The sequence below is a fragment of the Electrona antarctica genome (assembly GCF_951216825.1).
Source record: "Electrona antarctica genome assembly, chromosome: 21".
NCBI lineage: Eukaryota > Metazoa > Chordata > Actinopteri > Myctophiformes > Myctophidae > Electrona > Electrona antarctica.
Window position 1 is genome coordinate 36,844,216 of NC_136802.1, and position 15,956 is coordinate 36,860,171.

The 15,956-nt window shown below is 41.8% G+C and overlaps 1 protein-coding gene across 2 annotated transcripts in view; it reads left to right on the forward strand.

The window, feature by feature from the left end:
- Nucleotides 1-15,956, forward strand: part of LOC306914200 (netrin receptor UNC5D-like) — a 594,918-nt gene that overhangs the window by 552,753 nt on the left and 26,209 nt on the right. For both annotated transcript variants that reach the window (XM_079491179.1, XM_079491178.1), the window contains 2 exons: nt 765-908; nt 1,524-1,627. In XM_079491179.1, coding sequence (XP_079347305.1) covers nt 765-908; nt 1,524-1,627 — 248 coding nt within the window. The remainder of the gene's footprint in view (nt 1-764; nt 909-1,523; nt 1,628-15,956) is intronic.

Sequence of the window (15,956 nt, forward strand, 5' to 3'; positions counted from 1 at the left end):
TTCACTGTGTAGGCTAGTTTATGAATGGAACACATTGATAAAGGTCCCCCCTGCTGCGTTTCCAATTGCTGCGGATGACAGTGTGAAGGCAAACCGCAGCAAATTAAATATGCAAGAATCCCAAATTCTCCGCCCATTCGCATTGAGTCTACCGAAGTATTGGGTGGGAATGTGACCTAAAAGAGTGTCAGTAAGGGTATCCTACTGAGCAGCCACCCGGTCGTCAAATCATTTGGTTTAGGAATGTGACAAAAACTTAATGTACAAGAATTCAAGGCTTCATGGTGTGTTTTATTGATAGAAAATAAGTCATTCTTTGGGTGAACTACTCCTTTAACCTTCTTATATATAAAGGATAGGCCCCTCCCACTGGACCAGGTCAAAAAAAGAAAAAACAGTAGTGTAGTGTAGTGTAAGTGATTTTCCTTGGTTAAAATAAGTGTTAAAAAGCTCTACTAAAAAACATTGGAAAAAAACATTTTGACCTGAGATCAGATTCTAAAAATGTCTTCTACATCCTGACATTTTCTGAAAAAGTTATGTTTCTATGTCAGTCGTTCGTCGATTTTTCAAAAAATAGCAGACCTACAAGCTCATAGCGCGCCACTCGGTGGCGCGCTATGAGCTTGTAGATCTGCTATTTTTCAATAGCTAAAGCATAACATAATGCTAACACCAAAAGGGGTTCCCGCCCAAAATGGGTTTAACGTGATTGTATCCCACACAGGACACAGTGAACGGGTTTCTCTTTGTGCTCTTTACAGGGCTGAAGGTGCGCGAGGTGATGATCAACGTGTCCCGTCAGCAGGTGGAAGACTTCCACGGCCCAGAGGACTACTGGTGTCTGTGCGTGGCATGGAGCCACCTGGGGACCTCCAAGAGCCGCAAGGCCAGCGTACGCATCGCCTGTAAGTCCCTGCTGTACTACCACGCACGCATGACAATATTTAGATTTTGACAGAAAATCTTGATTTGGTTTCAGTCGTTGTCTTTTTAAAGGAGAATTCCATGCTAGAAGGCTTTCTTACCTTTATTTGTAGTCGTTACGTCCCCATCCAAGAGGTCCAGGTGTTTTTTTTCTGCAAAAACTCCTTTTTGGCTATTTCCCCTACCATAAGCCCTCAATGAATTACATTGAATTGAATTGAATGGGGCTATGGGGTGTTGTGCTAATTCGCTTATTTCCATCGAAATAAGTAGTAAAGTGTGCCGCTTGGGATATTTACATTATGAAGAGAGTATATCATTTTGAGCGATGGAAACACCCCATAGCCCCATTCAATTCCCATGCAATGCAATTATTTTAGGGCTTATGGTAGGGGAAATAGCCAATAAGGAGCTTTTGCACAAAATAACACCTGGACCTCTTTGGTGGGGACGTAATGACTACAAAGAAAGGTAAGAAAGCCTTCTAGCATGGAATTCTCCTTTAATAAAATCCCATTAAGGGTGCGTGTGTTTATTCCATATTTGTCTTTTCCACTGTGTGTGTGTGTGTGTGTGTGTGTGTGTGTGTGTGTAAGACCTGAGGAAGAACTTTGAGCAGGACCCCCAGGGCAGAGAGGTGCCTCTCAAAGGCATGATGGTCTTACACTGCCGCCCACCTGAGGGAGTGCCTCCGGCCGAGGTAATGATCGGCATTTTGTGTTTTTGTATTCCTCTTTCTCTCACTTCAACCTCACTATGCTCTCCGTTCTGGTGTCTGCTCCTCCAAAAACAAGTGAGCCTTTCTCTGTCTCTCTCTGTCTCTCTCTCTCTCTCTCTCTCTCTCTCTCTCTCTCTCTCTCTCTCTCTCTCTCTCTCTCTCTCTCTGTCTCTCTCTCTCTCTCTCTCTCTCTCTCGCTCTCCCTCTCTCTCGGCCCCTATACGTTTATGTGTGCAGTGAGTGATGTATTCATTGCCATGTTACTTTATGCTATGAATATAAAAGCGGGTGTATTATCTGTGCAAGGAGTGAGACCTTGAACATGGCAATACTACTACAATCATGTGTCAATATCGAGATTTATGTATGAGAGCATCTGTAGCGCTTTGAATTTGCTTTGGATTCCTTCACAATGTCCCTTAGATGGTGCGTGTGCGTGTGCGTGTGGGTGTGCGTGTGCGTGTGCGTGTGTGTACATGCGTGTTTGTGCCCACATGTGCAGATACATGTTCTTGTGTGCACGCACGCACGCACGCACGCACGCATGCACGCACGCACGCACACACACACACACACACACACACACAGTCACACACACACACACACACACACACACACACACACTCTCACTGTGGGGGTATACAGTATGTGTGTAATGAATGATTCACCTCACACAAATGGATTCTTCACTGTATCGCTCCCATGCTCCCGCCGTCACCAAATAGACAGCTCCTCATGCATGCATTAACCCATTCTGGGCGGGAACCCCTTTTGGTGTTAGCATTAGCATTAGCATTAGCATTAGCATTAGCATTAGCATTAGCATTAGCATTAGCATGTTATGCTTTAGCTATTGAAAAATAGCAGATCTACAAGCTCATAGCGTGCCACCGAGTGGCGCGCTACGAGCTTGTAGGTCTGCTATTTTTGAAAAGTCGAAGAACGGCTGACATAGAAACATAGCTTTTTCAGAAAACTGTCAGGATGTAGAAGACATTATTAGAATCTGATTAGCCTCGGAAACCCAGACGTTTTTATTTCCAGGGAGAAAAAAAAAGTCTGGGTCCGAGTCCACTTCAATTCGGCATAGAGTAGCACAAACATCTCTCACTCTCTGCTGATTTCTGATCGTCTGCACCTTTGTTTAATTGACACGCACACGCACACATACACACACACATACTCCTCTCTCTCTCTGTCGCTCTAATTAAATAGTCTCATGTCGCGCAGCTGCGCATAGTTTCTGCCGGCGGATCCTGCCGGGAGCTGCCCTATGCCATAAAAAGCATAGGTGAGTTCCAGGCTAGAATCTGATCTCAGGTCAGAATGGGTTAATGTGACTCCATCTAACAAAGGCCAACGCTTACAGTAAATAATGCAGAAACAGAAAGGCAGCTCCGCAGCCGGGGAAAATGGCCGCATATCCCATGCAAGAGCTGCAAGGATATAACACACACAACCCACTAGTTTGTCCACGGGTGGTGAAAGGCTGGGAGGTTATACATTCTACATGTATAACATACATGTAGAAGCACTTCACCGATGGAAGTTCAACTACAGGTCGACTAATAATAGCCAGTGGCGTAAAGTAACTAAGTGCATTTACTCAAGTACTTTTACTGGGGTATTTCACATGTTCTGTACTTACTATATAGCTTCTATAGGCCCGACTCACACGTGCACAACAGATTGATGTATGCTTGTTGTATGAGATGTATAGCTGATGCAAGCTCGCAATGCATTTCCAATGGGAGTCACATGGTTTGACACAACATTTGTGTTGTATGAGGGGAAGGGGGGCAGTCGAAACACAGCCGAAAGCCATACAACACAAATGTTGTGTCAAACCCCCATTGGAAATGCATTGTGAGCTTGCATCAGCTATACATCTCATACAACAAGCATACATCAATGTTGTATGCTAGATGTAAAGGTGTGAGTCGGGCCATACTCCACTACATCTCAGAGGAAAATATTGTACTTTTATTCCACTACAATTACTGGTAAACATTAGTTACTTTTTAGATTTTGATTATTATTATTACAAAACATACATTAACCACTTCTTTGAAAATAGCCGATCTACAAGCTCACAATGTGTTGCACCGCAAACACATTGTGAGCTTATATTTCTGCTAATTTCGAATGATTATTATACATTTGAAAACTTGAAATGGGACGTTGTGCATAATGACTTCTCTCTACTTTCGGTACTTGAAGTACATTTTGAAGCTAATACTTTTGTACTTTTTTTTTTTCTATAATTTTTATCCCACGATTTTGTAACCCATTTTTCACCCCTGTGTCAATTATCTAATGTGATCCTGGGCTCTACACACCCTCCGCCAACCTGGGGAGAGCAACGGACTTTAACTCATGCTTCCTTCATGCCTGAGTGTCCAAGTTGCTCCTTTTCACCTGACAGGGAGGAGTTTCCCTGGTTGGACGTAGCGCGTGGAAGGAACATGTTATTCCAACCAGTTCCTTTCCCCTCCATCAGGCGCCCCAGCTGGCCAGGGGGAGGCAGTTTAGAGACCAGGATTACTGCATGTTTTTTGTGAGGGTACCTACCCTAGGAGACACGGGGAGAACATGCAAACTCCACACACTTTTGTACTTTTACTCAAGTACACATTTCTTTATGTAACGCTTCAGTCACGATGCTGTTGTCACACTCTTCATGTAATGCTGCTTGTTACACACGCGCACACACACACACACACACACACACACACGCACATGCACATGCACACGCACGCCACTATACACACACACGCGCGGGTGATATTTGTTTAATGTGTTTAATTCGCCGTTGTTTGATGATAATCCGTCTTTGTCGCGGACATTGTGACGACGGCGACGCGTCATGATGACGTAAGCGGAAATCAACCCATAATCCACTGGCTTTGCAAGGGCTTCTGGGAAAATGAGTTCAATGCAAGTGAACGCGGGTGAACAACTCTGTTGTTTCCCCCGCGACCTGCGGTCGCTTCTCGCCCTTAACCCATTTTGGGCGGGAACCCCTTTTGGTGTTTTAAACATTATGTTATAATTTAGCTATTGAAAAATAGCAGATCTACAAGCTCATAGCGCGCCACCGAGTGGCGCGCTACGAGCTTGTAGGTCTGCTATTTTTTGAAAAATCGTGAAAATATTAATTTCAGAAAATTGGAGGATTTAGAAGATTTTTTTTGGCTTAACTCCCGGGAGCGTATACGTGTGTACAATGGATAAATGAACACTGAGCGTCTTAACCCATTCTGACCTGAGATCAGATTCTAAAAATGTCTTCTACATCCTGACAGTTTTCTGAAAAAGCTACGTGTCTATATCAGTCGTTCTTCGATTTTTCAAAAATAGCAGATCTACAAGCTCGTAGCGCGCCACTCGGTGGCGCGCTACGAGCTTGTAGATCTGCTATTTTTCAATAGCTAAAGCATAACATAATGCTAACACCAAAAGGGGTTCCCGCCCAAAATGCGATAACAGGATCTGTCTGAAATGTATTTGGATTCCGGGACACACTTTCGATCAGTCACGGCTGTTTATTTTTCATCTTTCTGCGATTTGCATATCGTCACGGTGCCAGAGCATCTGATGCTGAACTAATGTAAACAGAACACATAGTTTGAGATAAGTGCAGTGGACCGCTGTGTAGATTTATCTGTAAATATGACATTTGACAGTAGAGGTATATGCATATAGAATACTGTGATTGTAGACAGTGTAACCACTTACATTACTCAAGTACTGTACTTTAGTAAAATGTTGATGAGTTTCTTTCAATTCAATAGTTTCCACTGCATGAGACAGAAATTGTGGTTTTTTTGTACTCCACTAAAACTATTTGAAAACTTTAGTTACTGCTGGTTCTTGCTTTGTAGATTGTCATTATTATTACAAAACCACTTCAGACCTACACTTTTGCTTTTTGAAATAGGCCGATCTACAAGTTGTGAGCACATCTGTTGCACATCTGCTTTTTTCAAAAGTTAGTTATTAATCCATCCATACATGTTGATTGGCTATAGGACCGCTCACGGTACGGCCTGTTGATTGGCTATAGGACCGCTCACGGTACGGCCTGTTGATTGGCTATAGGACCGCTCACGGTACGGCCTGTTGATTGGCTATAGGACCGCTCACGGTACGGCCTGTTGATTGGCTATAGGACCGCTCACGGTACGCACGGTACAGCCTGTTGATTGGCTATAGGACCGCTCACGGTACGGCCTGTTGATTGGCTATAGGACCGCTCACGGTACGGCCTGTTGATTGGCTATAGGACAGTTCTGGTGTGAAAGACAATCTCAATAATGCATGACATGTATACAAAATGGACAATCAAAATATGGTGTCAGTCCTGTGTTTGGTGGGGATCTTTTAAGTTTAAAGAGAATATATGTTATTCCTTAATCCTTATCAGTGTGATTAAACATAAAACATGAATTAAACATCACATTAAAGATCAAAGTGGTTGATGAATAATTAAACTGGGCTTAAAGAAAACAATTTAAGAATACATATCGGTATGTTAAGTGTCAGGGAGGCGATCGCACGCATCCCTCAAAGGAAACTCTATACAGTGTAAGACGAAAGAGCCTTCTGAATAATGAAAGGAAAATAATAATGCAACTGTTTCACAATCATTAGGCCCACATTAACTTCCCCAGTGTAATTAATCAGTAAATTGGCTCGTGCGTCATTTGAAGTGCTTAACCCATTTTGGACGGGAACCCCTTTTGGTGTTAGCATTATGTTATGCTTTAGCTATTGAAAAATAGCAGATCTACAAGCTCATAGCGCGCCACCGAGTGGCGCGCTACGAGCTTGTAGGTCTGCTATTTTTGAAAAATCACACCTGTGTGAACTGAGTGGTGCAACCCACCCCCCCCCCCCCCCCTCCCCTCTCTCTCTCTCTCTCTCTCTCTCTCTCTGTCTCTCTCTGTAATTAACAGGAAACAGTGCAATACTATCTCTCTGTCTCTGGCACAACAGCGCCCCCTACTGGTACTCATGAGTCACACATGACATGAGTCACACACAAACATAGGTTAACACAGACATTGCTGTTCCTTGGAGTGGTTGCACCACTCAAAAATCACACGAACGACTGACATAGAAACATAGCTTTTTCAGAAAACTGTCAGGATGTAGAAGACATTTTTTAGAATCTGATCTCAGGTCAAAATGGGTTAAAATGCCATTATTCAGGGATAAACATAATGTTTCCAGAGACTAGATGGAGATAAAGCAAAGAGACTGAAGGATTATTTTTCATAGATTTGGTAGATGGCTTCATAGTCTTGTTTGACAGCACTATACCAAGCCTATCATCAGTGTATGTTGGATTCATGTTAATGGGTATTTGCAGACATTTAAATGACTTAACTTGGCTCTGTACTTTGTTTGTTTCTTTTTCCTTCAATTTACAATTTAGGCATTTACTAGGCGCTCTTAACCCATTTTGACCTGAGATCAGATTCTAAAAATGTCTTCTACATCCTGACAGTTTTCTGAAAAAGCTATGTTTCTATGTCAGTCGTTCTTCGATTTAAAAAAAATAGCAGACCTACAAACTCGTAGCGCGTAATATAATGCTAACACCAAAAGGGGTTCCCGCCCAGAATGGGTTAATCCGGAGTGATTTACAATAAGCCAGAACAACACATGGTAATACATCAAATACCTAGAAATAGTCAAAACAGATCATAAGCAAGCTAAGAGACCACTATAGAGCGTCGCAGTCCCGCCCCCGACTAGGGCTCAGGAAATAATCCCCTGTTCATTTTCCCCATATGGAGCCTCGTATCCCCTAATCTAGGGAGCTCTCCATGGTTTTTACCAAAAGGGCATACTTCTGTCTTCATCTCTGACTTCTACAAGCCTCTCGTTTGGAATATTAACTCTTCTAGAGAGATCATCATCGCGAGGTAATGATGCAACATTATGCCTACCGGTTTTGGGGGGGGGGGGGGGGGGAAGGCGGGGCTTTTCAGAGTAAAACCTCCCATATCTTCTGGCACTCTAGCGTCTAAGAAAATCCCGGTACTGATTGTGTTAATGACCCTCAGAGTGAATCAAATCGGACTCCAGTTTCATGAATCAGGACATAGTTTTTATACCATTCAGAGTGTTGTATTAGGGCGTCGTTTGTAACATTCATATTGTATCAGGGCATAGTTTGTAACATTCAGAGTGTTGTATCAGGGCATAGTTTGTACCATTCATATTGTATCAGGGCATAGTTTGTAACATTCAGAGTGTTGTATCAGGGCATAGTTTGTACCATTCATATTGTATCAGGGCATAGTTTGTACCATTCATATTGTATCAGGGCATAGTTTGTAACATTCAGAGTGTTGTATCAGGGCATAGTTTGTAACATTCACATTGTATCAGGGCATAGTTTGTAACATTCATATTGTATCAGGGCGTAGTTTGTAACAGTCATATTTTATCAGGGCGTAGTTTGTAACATTCATATTGTATCAGGGCATAGTTTGTAACATTCATATTGTATCAGGGCGTGGTTTGTAACATTCATATTGTATCAGGGCGTAGTTTGTAACATTCATATTGTATCAGGGCGTAGTTTGTAACAGTCATATTGTATCAGGGCGTGGTTTGTAACATTCATATTGTATCAGGGTGTAGTTTGTAACATTCATATTGTATCAGGGCGTAGTTTGTAACATTCATATTGTATCAGAGCATAGTTTGTAACATTCATATTGTATCAGGGCGTAGTTTGTAACATTCATATTGTATCAGGGCATAGTTTGTAACATTCATATTGTATCAGGGCGTAGTTTGTAACATTCATATTGTATCAGGGCATAGTTTGTAACATTCATATTGTATCAGGGCATCGTTTGTAACATTCATAGTAACATTCATATTGTATCAGGGCATAGTTTGTACCATTCAGAGTGTTGTATTAGGGCGTCGTTTGTACCATTCATAGTAACATTCATATTGTATTAGGGTGTCGGGAAGAGGAAAGGCATCACCGATAGAAACTCAAAAGTTAATTGAATCGGACGGAATGAAAGCTGATCTGGTTGCAATAGGCTACGCTGTGATTGCCTTCACGTGGTTTCCAATTCCCTTTTAACTGAATGTGAACGTAGAGCGATTATATACGGCTCTCATTTCCACTATGATGGACGTATCACTTATTACACCTGATGGGGACGGGGGGGCTATGATTAATGCTTGGTTCAGTGACGATCAGCCTTTTTTCATTTCAAGCAGCCCCAGTTTTGATACGATTTTTTTCCCCCATGGGACCACCCAGTGTTTGTTTAACCCATTTTGGGCGGGAACCCCTTTTGGTGTTTTAAACATTAACATAATTTAGCTATTGAAAAATAGCAGATCTACAAGCTCATAGCGCGCCACCGAGTGGCGCGCTACGAGCTTGTAGGTCTGCTATTTTTGAAAAATCGTGAAAATGTGGCACAAATCTTTGAATATATAGTCTTTCAGAGCGAACATTTTTGACTCAAATCTTAGCTTCTGGGGGAGTTCCTGGAACAACATATTTTCAGATGGGGGTCGGCGGACAATTACATATTTTTTTGGGGGTCCTTGACATGAAAATGTTTGAGAATGACCGACATAGAAACATGGGTTTTTCGAGAAAACTGTCAGGATTTAGAAGACATTTGTAGTAATAATCGTTACCCAGGTCAAAATGGATTAACTCTGAGAGCATACAAATGAGCCTGTGAATGATTGGACCATGTGGTTACAGTCACACACTCTCAGAGTTAGAGACCCGTACGGCTCCATGCGCTTCCTAATGGGCTCCGTGCACACAGAATAACTCTTCCTACTTCCGGGGCCCCTTCCCTGTATACTTCCTTCACAGGTGTTGCTGATGATACTAATTAACCTACCTTCCTAACCTTCTAAAAATGTCTTCTACATCCTGACAGTTTTCTGAAAAAGCTATGTTTCTATGTCAGTCGTTCTTCGGTTTTTCAAAAATAGCAGACCTACAAGCTTGTAGATCTGCTATTTTTGAATAGCTAAAGCATAACGTAATGCTAACACCAAAAGGGGTTCCCGCCCAAAATGGGTTCCTTTTATTGTGCAGTGGTTCTCAAACGCTTTTTCTTTCAAAAGCTTATAAAGCTACCTCAAATTTGCACGTATAAGTGCAATACTTGAGTACATGTACTTAGTTACTTTCCACCACTGACCGACAATCGTTTGGCCGGGGACTCCCTGGCACCTCCTCGAGGACCCCCTGAGGACGTGGTATACAAGCTCTATTATGGCACATACCAGTGGTGTAAGTACATTTACTGAGTAAGTAAATGTAAGTGGTGTAAGTACTGTATACTTAAGTACAATGTTGAGGTATTTGTAATTTAATTGAGCATTTGCAATTTACAATACTTTTACTTCTCTTCCACTACATCTCGGATCCAAATACTGTGCTTTTACTCCACTACAATTATTTGACAGCTTTTGTTACTTTATTAGTTAGTTAATGTAGTATACATTTGATAACTTGAAATGGGACATTCTTCGTACTTTATTTTGGTACTTTAAGTATATTTTGATGCCAGTACTTTTACTTGTATGTATGTAAGTATGTCTATATTGATACTTTTATTACTTTTTTGCACCAATACATTGATGTTGACTCGAATGCATGCTGTTGCCAGTAGACATGCTGTCTGGCATGTGGATCATAGGATTATAGGTGTGGCTCCGCTGCTGCGCTGCTCACTGCCAATTAAGCAAAAACAATGATATGCTAATTAAGCAAATCCTTCCACCTCGCTTCCTCCCAGGTCAGTCCCTTATCAGGCTGGTTTAACCCATTCTGTGCGGGAACCCCTTTTGGTGTTAGCATTATGTTATGCTTTAGCTATTGAAAAATAGCAGACCTACAAGCTCGTAGACACGAGCTTGTAGGTCTGCTATTTTTGAAAAGTCGTGAAAATGTGCCTCAAATCTTTGAATATATATTCTTTCAGAGTTTCAGTTTTTAACTCAAATCTTTGATTCTGGGGGGTTCCCTGGAACAACATATTTTCAGATGGGGGTCGGCGGCATATTACATGTAATTTTTGGGGTTCTTGACATGAAATATTGAGAACCACTGATATAGAAAAAAATACATTTTAAAGAGAAAGTTCGATGTCAGGCCTAAATGCATTAAGCCTCCTCGGCGTCAGCGTTATGCATTATCATTCTCCCTCCAGACAAGGAGATTATTATTCTACCATCACACAATGTAAATAAATAACATAACAAGGTTATAGACGCACTGGAGACAGTGGGAAGGACAGAGATTAAACAAGAACAAAAACCACAAAACAATGCGTTAAATAGCTCAACAAGAATGGCTTAATTAAGCATGCGCAGAGTCCTTAAAGGAGTAGTTCATACACAATTGACTTATTATTCTTATGTATTAATACACACCCCATAATAAAGCCTTGAATTCAGGATGTTTTGATTTTTGTCACGTTCCTTAAGCCAATCATTTTATGAAAGGCGGAGACTCCAGTAGGAGACTCAATTGTGGAGTCTCCTACTGACCGATGACCCGGTCATCAAATTATTGTCTTGTTTGACCAGTTATTATAGCATATAGCACGGGTTCCCAAAGTGGGGTCCGGGGACCCCTAGGGGTACTTGAGGGAGTTCCAGGTGGTACCTAGCTCAATTAGAGATATAAGGAACCAAATGGACCCTTATGGGTCTGTAACTCAGAGAGTGTACAAATGGAACCAAATGGACCCTAACAGGTCCATTTGGTTCCATTTGTACACTCTCTGAGTTCAATTAACAGTGGTTTCACAATATAAATTGGGGTACCAGAGATAGAAATGCCACTACATTGGGGGTCCGTAGCATAATGCGTGTGAAACTGGGGGTTCATGAAATGAATTCGTTTCGGAATCACTGCTAGAGCCGTAAAAATCCTCCCTTATCGGGGTCACTGGCATATGTTTTCAAATGGGGGGTCCGTGGCCTAATGAATGTTGATTTGGGGGTCCTTGACACAAAAAAGTTTGGGAACCACTGGCATATAGTTTGTTGATTACTTTAGATTTTCTTTTAGGTATATAGCCTATTTAAAAAGGTCTTAAAATTGCCACTTCGCTGTCATGCCCCTCGAATTCATGTGGAGACCCCCCCACAGCGTATAACCTCCACTAAATGGTCAACACAATCCCTCAGGTGGGCCCATGGCATGGCAGACACTGCAGCCCAGTGGGCCAAACTGGCACGGCATCACTGGGCAGACCGGCTGGCAGAACTCCACGGACCACCTTGTTATCACAGTGTGCCCTGTGGCGCTGGCTCGGCCGTGTGTATAGCCTGGGGGGAGAGAGTTGGACAAGTTCACAAATGTAGCTTTCATTACTTACTTACTTACTTAGGCCTTTAAAGGAGCATTCAGTGATTTGGGTGATTTGGAAAACCACCCAGTCCACCCCGGTAACAAAATGTGCACATGCACACACTCTACAGTGGGGGGGAAGTGCAACAGCATGTGCACCAAGGCCTGCCCCCACACATGATTGGAGGAAGGCCCCTCTCATCCTGATTGGATGAAGGCTTTGCCACCCGCCACCAAAACTGAAACTAGGGTTTTTTGACCCCAGGGGCTCACTGGGGACAGGGAGGAACTCCTTATATGGTCAGCACACTCTATAGTAGGGAGGATTATCCAAATAAAAAGAAAAAATAAGTGATATTTGAATGAAGCGAAATCACTGAATAATTTACAATTTACAATTTAGGCATTTAGCAGACGCTCTTTATCCAGAGCGACTTACATTAAGCAATAACAAAAAGCATGGCATACATCACATGTATAAAAAGTAGTTATCATGAATCATGCGTAAACTAAGAACGTAACAGTGGAGTATCTATGTAAACTATACATACTATACTATATAATATATTATACATGTGTACTCTCTGCCACACTGTGTTGGCTGTAGTCATATTGCCTTGTAGAATGTAATAGTAAAGTAATGTGCACTCTCACCATGCAGTATAGATAGGCCACGCACGCACGCACGCACGCACGCACGCACGCACGCACGCACGCACGCACGCACGCACGCACGCACACGTACACACACACACACCCACACACACACACAAACAATCACATTGCAGTGTTTTTACTCATTTTTCGAGTTCCACAGATTATTATTATTTATAAGAGACGAGTCTCTCATCTTTCCAGCGAAAAAAAGGGAAAATAAACTTTTTAACCACGACTTTATAAGCAGTTCAATGTGGCTTGTTTCTCCCAAAACATAATCTGGGAAAATATATCAGAGATAGGAGTATGTTTATGAATCCTTTAGCATTGGAGTGTGTGTGTGTGTGTGTGTGTGTGTGTGTGTGTGTGTGTGTGTGTGTGTGTGTGTGTGTGTGTGTGTGTGTGTGTGTGTGTGTGTGTGTGTGTGTGTGTGTGTGTGTGTGTGTGTGTGTGTGTGTGTGTGTGTGTGACTGTGTGACTGTGTGTGTGACTGTGACTGTGACAGTAGGTGGGTTTCCATCAAAACATTTCGAAAATAGGAAGCGAATAAGTAAGTAATTCGAAAAAAGAAAAGCGTATTTTTCTTGTTTCCATCCACTGACAAAATGCGCTTCTTTGGAGATATTAAATAAGCAGTAGGCCTAGATGGCGCTATTTTGCCAGTCAAGTGAGACGCGCAGAGAGGCGCATATTATCTGACATTTATTTTACCGTTTGATGTCTGAAATCTGATAGCATCTGCATCACACACTACAGGATAATCTTACACGATTATTTGATCATGTCACACACACACACACACACACACACACACACACACACACACACACACACACTTCTCTGATTTGTTCTTCACCACGGTGCATTTGACGTTCTTTTAGGCTATTCAAGTTGGTCTGCATGAAGTCCGCTGTCCAGATTGGCCACTGGGACAGGCTGTCTTTCAAACAGGCTGTCTGTTAAATAAATAGGCGTGTGTTTTTGTCTAGACAGGGGCTGGTATAGTTTCGTTTTCAAAGTACAGGGACGATCGGGACCCCTGCCCTGCGACTTGACAGTACATTTCCATTTTGACTAGTCTCCTCTCGTCCGTTTCGTTCCGAGCTGTTTAGGAGAAATATCACCGATCTAACTTCATGATCAACGGCGAACGCCCTCACCGGGGAGAGCAAAAGAGCCTCAGCCTGCAGACAGAGGCTTCGAGACTCGAGTGTGTAAATGTAATAATTTATGTATCCACATCCCACCCACCCTCCCGTTTGATCACTCCACAAGTCCACTATACTCACCATCGCGTGTGTTTTCTTCTTTTCCAACTGTTAAAAGCAATATAATACGAGTTAAATGCTTTCTAATTAGAAATATTTTCCACAAGTGTTTCCATAACCCATTTGCGCATTTAACTTTTTCGATATAGCCCCAAAATCCGCCACCTTCTAGCGAAAAAGTGTTTTTGCGAAAAATGCAGACTTATGCGCATTTTGAGGTGATTTCCATCCAGGAGATTTTGCGAAAGAACCTTAATGCGCAAAAAAAAGGCTTTATGGAAACGCACCTTGTGACTGTGTGTGTTGATTGATTGAATACTTTATTGGCAGAAATGTAATCAGTACAGGGTACAGTCAAACACATGTCCAAAATGATCACCATTCAGGTCCTGGGTATTCAATTCATAATCATGACATGAACAATAACCACAAAATTCAAATCATCATACAAGGTAAAAATAACATATGTAGGTTGGGGAACAAAGACGGGGGGTTATAAGAAGGTGGCGGTAGTCACTAGACTAAAGGGGTGGGGGGTGGGGGGTACTCATTTCCTCTCCCTTTGGCATGCTGAAAGGTGGATTTTCAGGCCTGTTTTAAAGGATGCCAGGGATTTGCATTTTTGGGGGGAGGGAGTCAGGGAATTCCACACTTGGGTAGCAGTGCTGTAGAAGGAGAATTTGTTGTTGTTCTCGCTTCCTCTTGTATTGTGGCTGTGGGAGTCGCTTACTTTTTTGAGGTAGTTTGACAGGTATGCGGGTACTGAGGGCATATAGAGGGCAAAGCTGCATTTATCTTGCTCCTCACAATGCCTATTTCTCAAATTATACTTCCTCACAAGCAGTGGTGGAAGAAGTACTGACGTTTTTTATTTTTACTTGAGTAAAAGTATCAATATCAACATTTAGAAATGCTCTGTTACAATAAAAGTTTGTTATTCAAAATGGACTTCAAAATTATTGGTATCAAACTGTACTTAAAGTACCCAAAGTAAAAGTACTTGTTATGCAGAAGGTCCAATTTCACAAGTTTTCAAAATGTATACAATTTATAAAAAAAATAGCAGTTCTACAAGCTCACAACACGTTGTGTGTCGGCTATTTTCAAAATTCAAAAGTATATAGGTCTGAAGTGCACGGTTTTGTAATAATAGGCTAATCAAAATAATAATAAAGTAACTAGTAACTGAAGTTTTCAAATAATGACAATTAAAAGTACAATATTATGCCTGAGATGTAGAAGCAAAATTATAGAACATTGGAAGTAGGTGTACTCCTTTAGTACTACTAAAAATACCTAGAAATTGCATTTAAGTACAGTACCTGAGTACATGGACTCAAGTATAGTAGGCTAATGCATGCACACACACACAAGCTTGCAGTAATGTTCAGTGCACTGCCATAAATCAAACCCCACTCCCTGACGCCTGAGTGAGTCTCTCTCAATGAAAAAGCTCCAACTAATGGCAAGTTAATAGCAATTTACAGAGCCAGCCAAGCGAACATGGAGACACACCAACACACCGTTCTTTTAAGTTTTATAATTCAGAATCATAGACAAGCAGATGCTGTTGACCTGATTTCGATCTCCCTGAGGGTGGTTCAGTCCTGTGCATTACACAGTAAAAAAATCTCAATGTTAATTTAACCCATTTAGGCCTGACCTCGAAATTAAAAAAAAATCTTCTAAATCCTATTTTCACGATTTTTCAAAAATAGCAGACCTACAAGCTCGTAGCGCGCCACTCGGTGGCGCGCTATGAGCTTGTAGGTCTGCTATTTTTCAATAGCTAAATTATAACATAATGTTTAAAACACCAAAAGGGGTTCCCGCTCAAAATGGGTTAATCCATTTAGGACTGAGGACGATTCTAAACACTGACCTACGTTTTATGAAAAATTCAAATTTCAATTAATTTTTTTTTATTCAAAAGTGTTATGTTGCTATATACTGTACACAACAAGAAGGGGTTCCCGTCCTGAAGGGGCGTAACACCAAAAGGGATCCCGCCCGG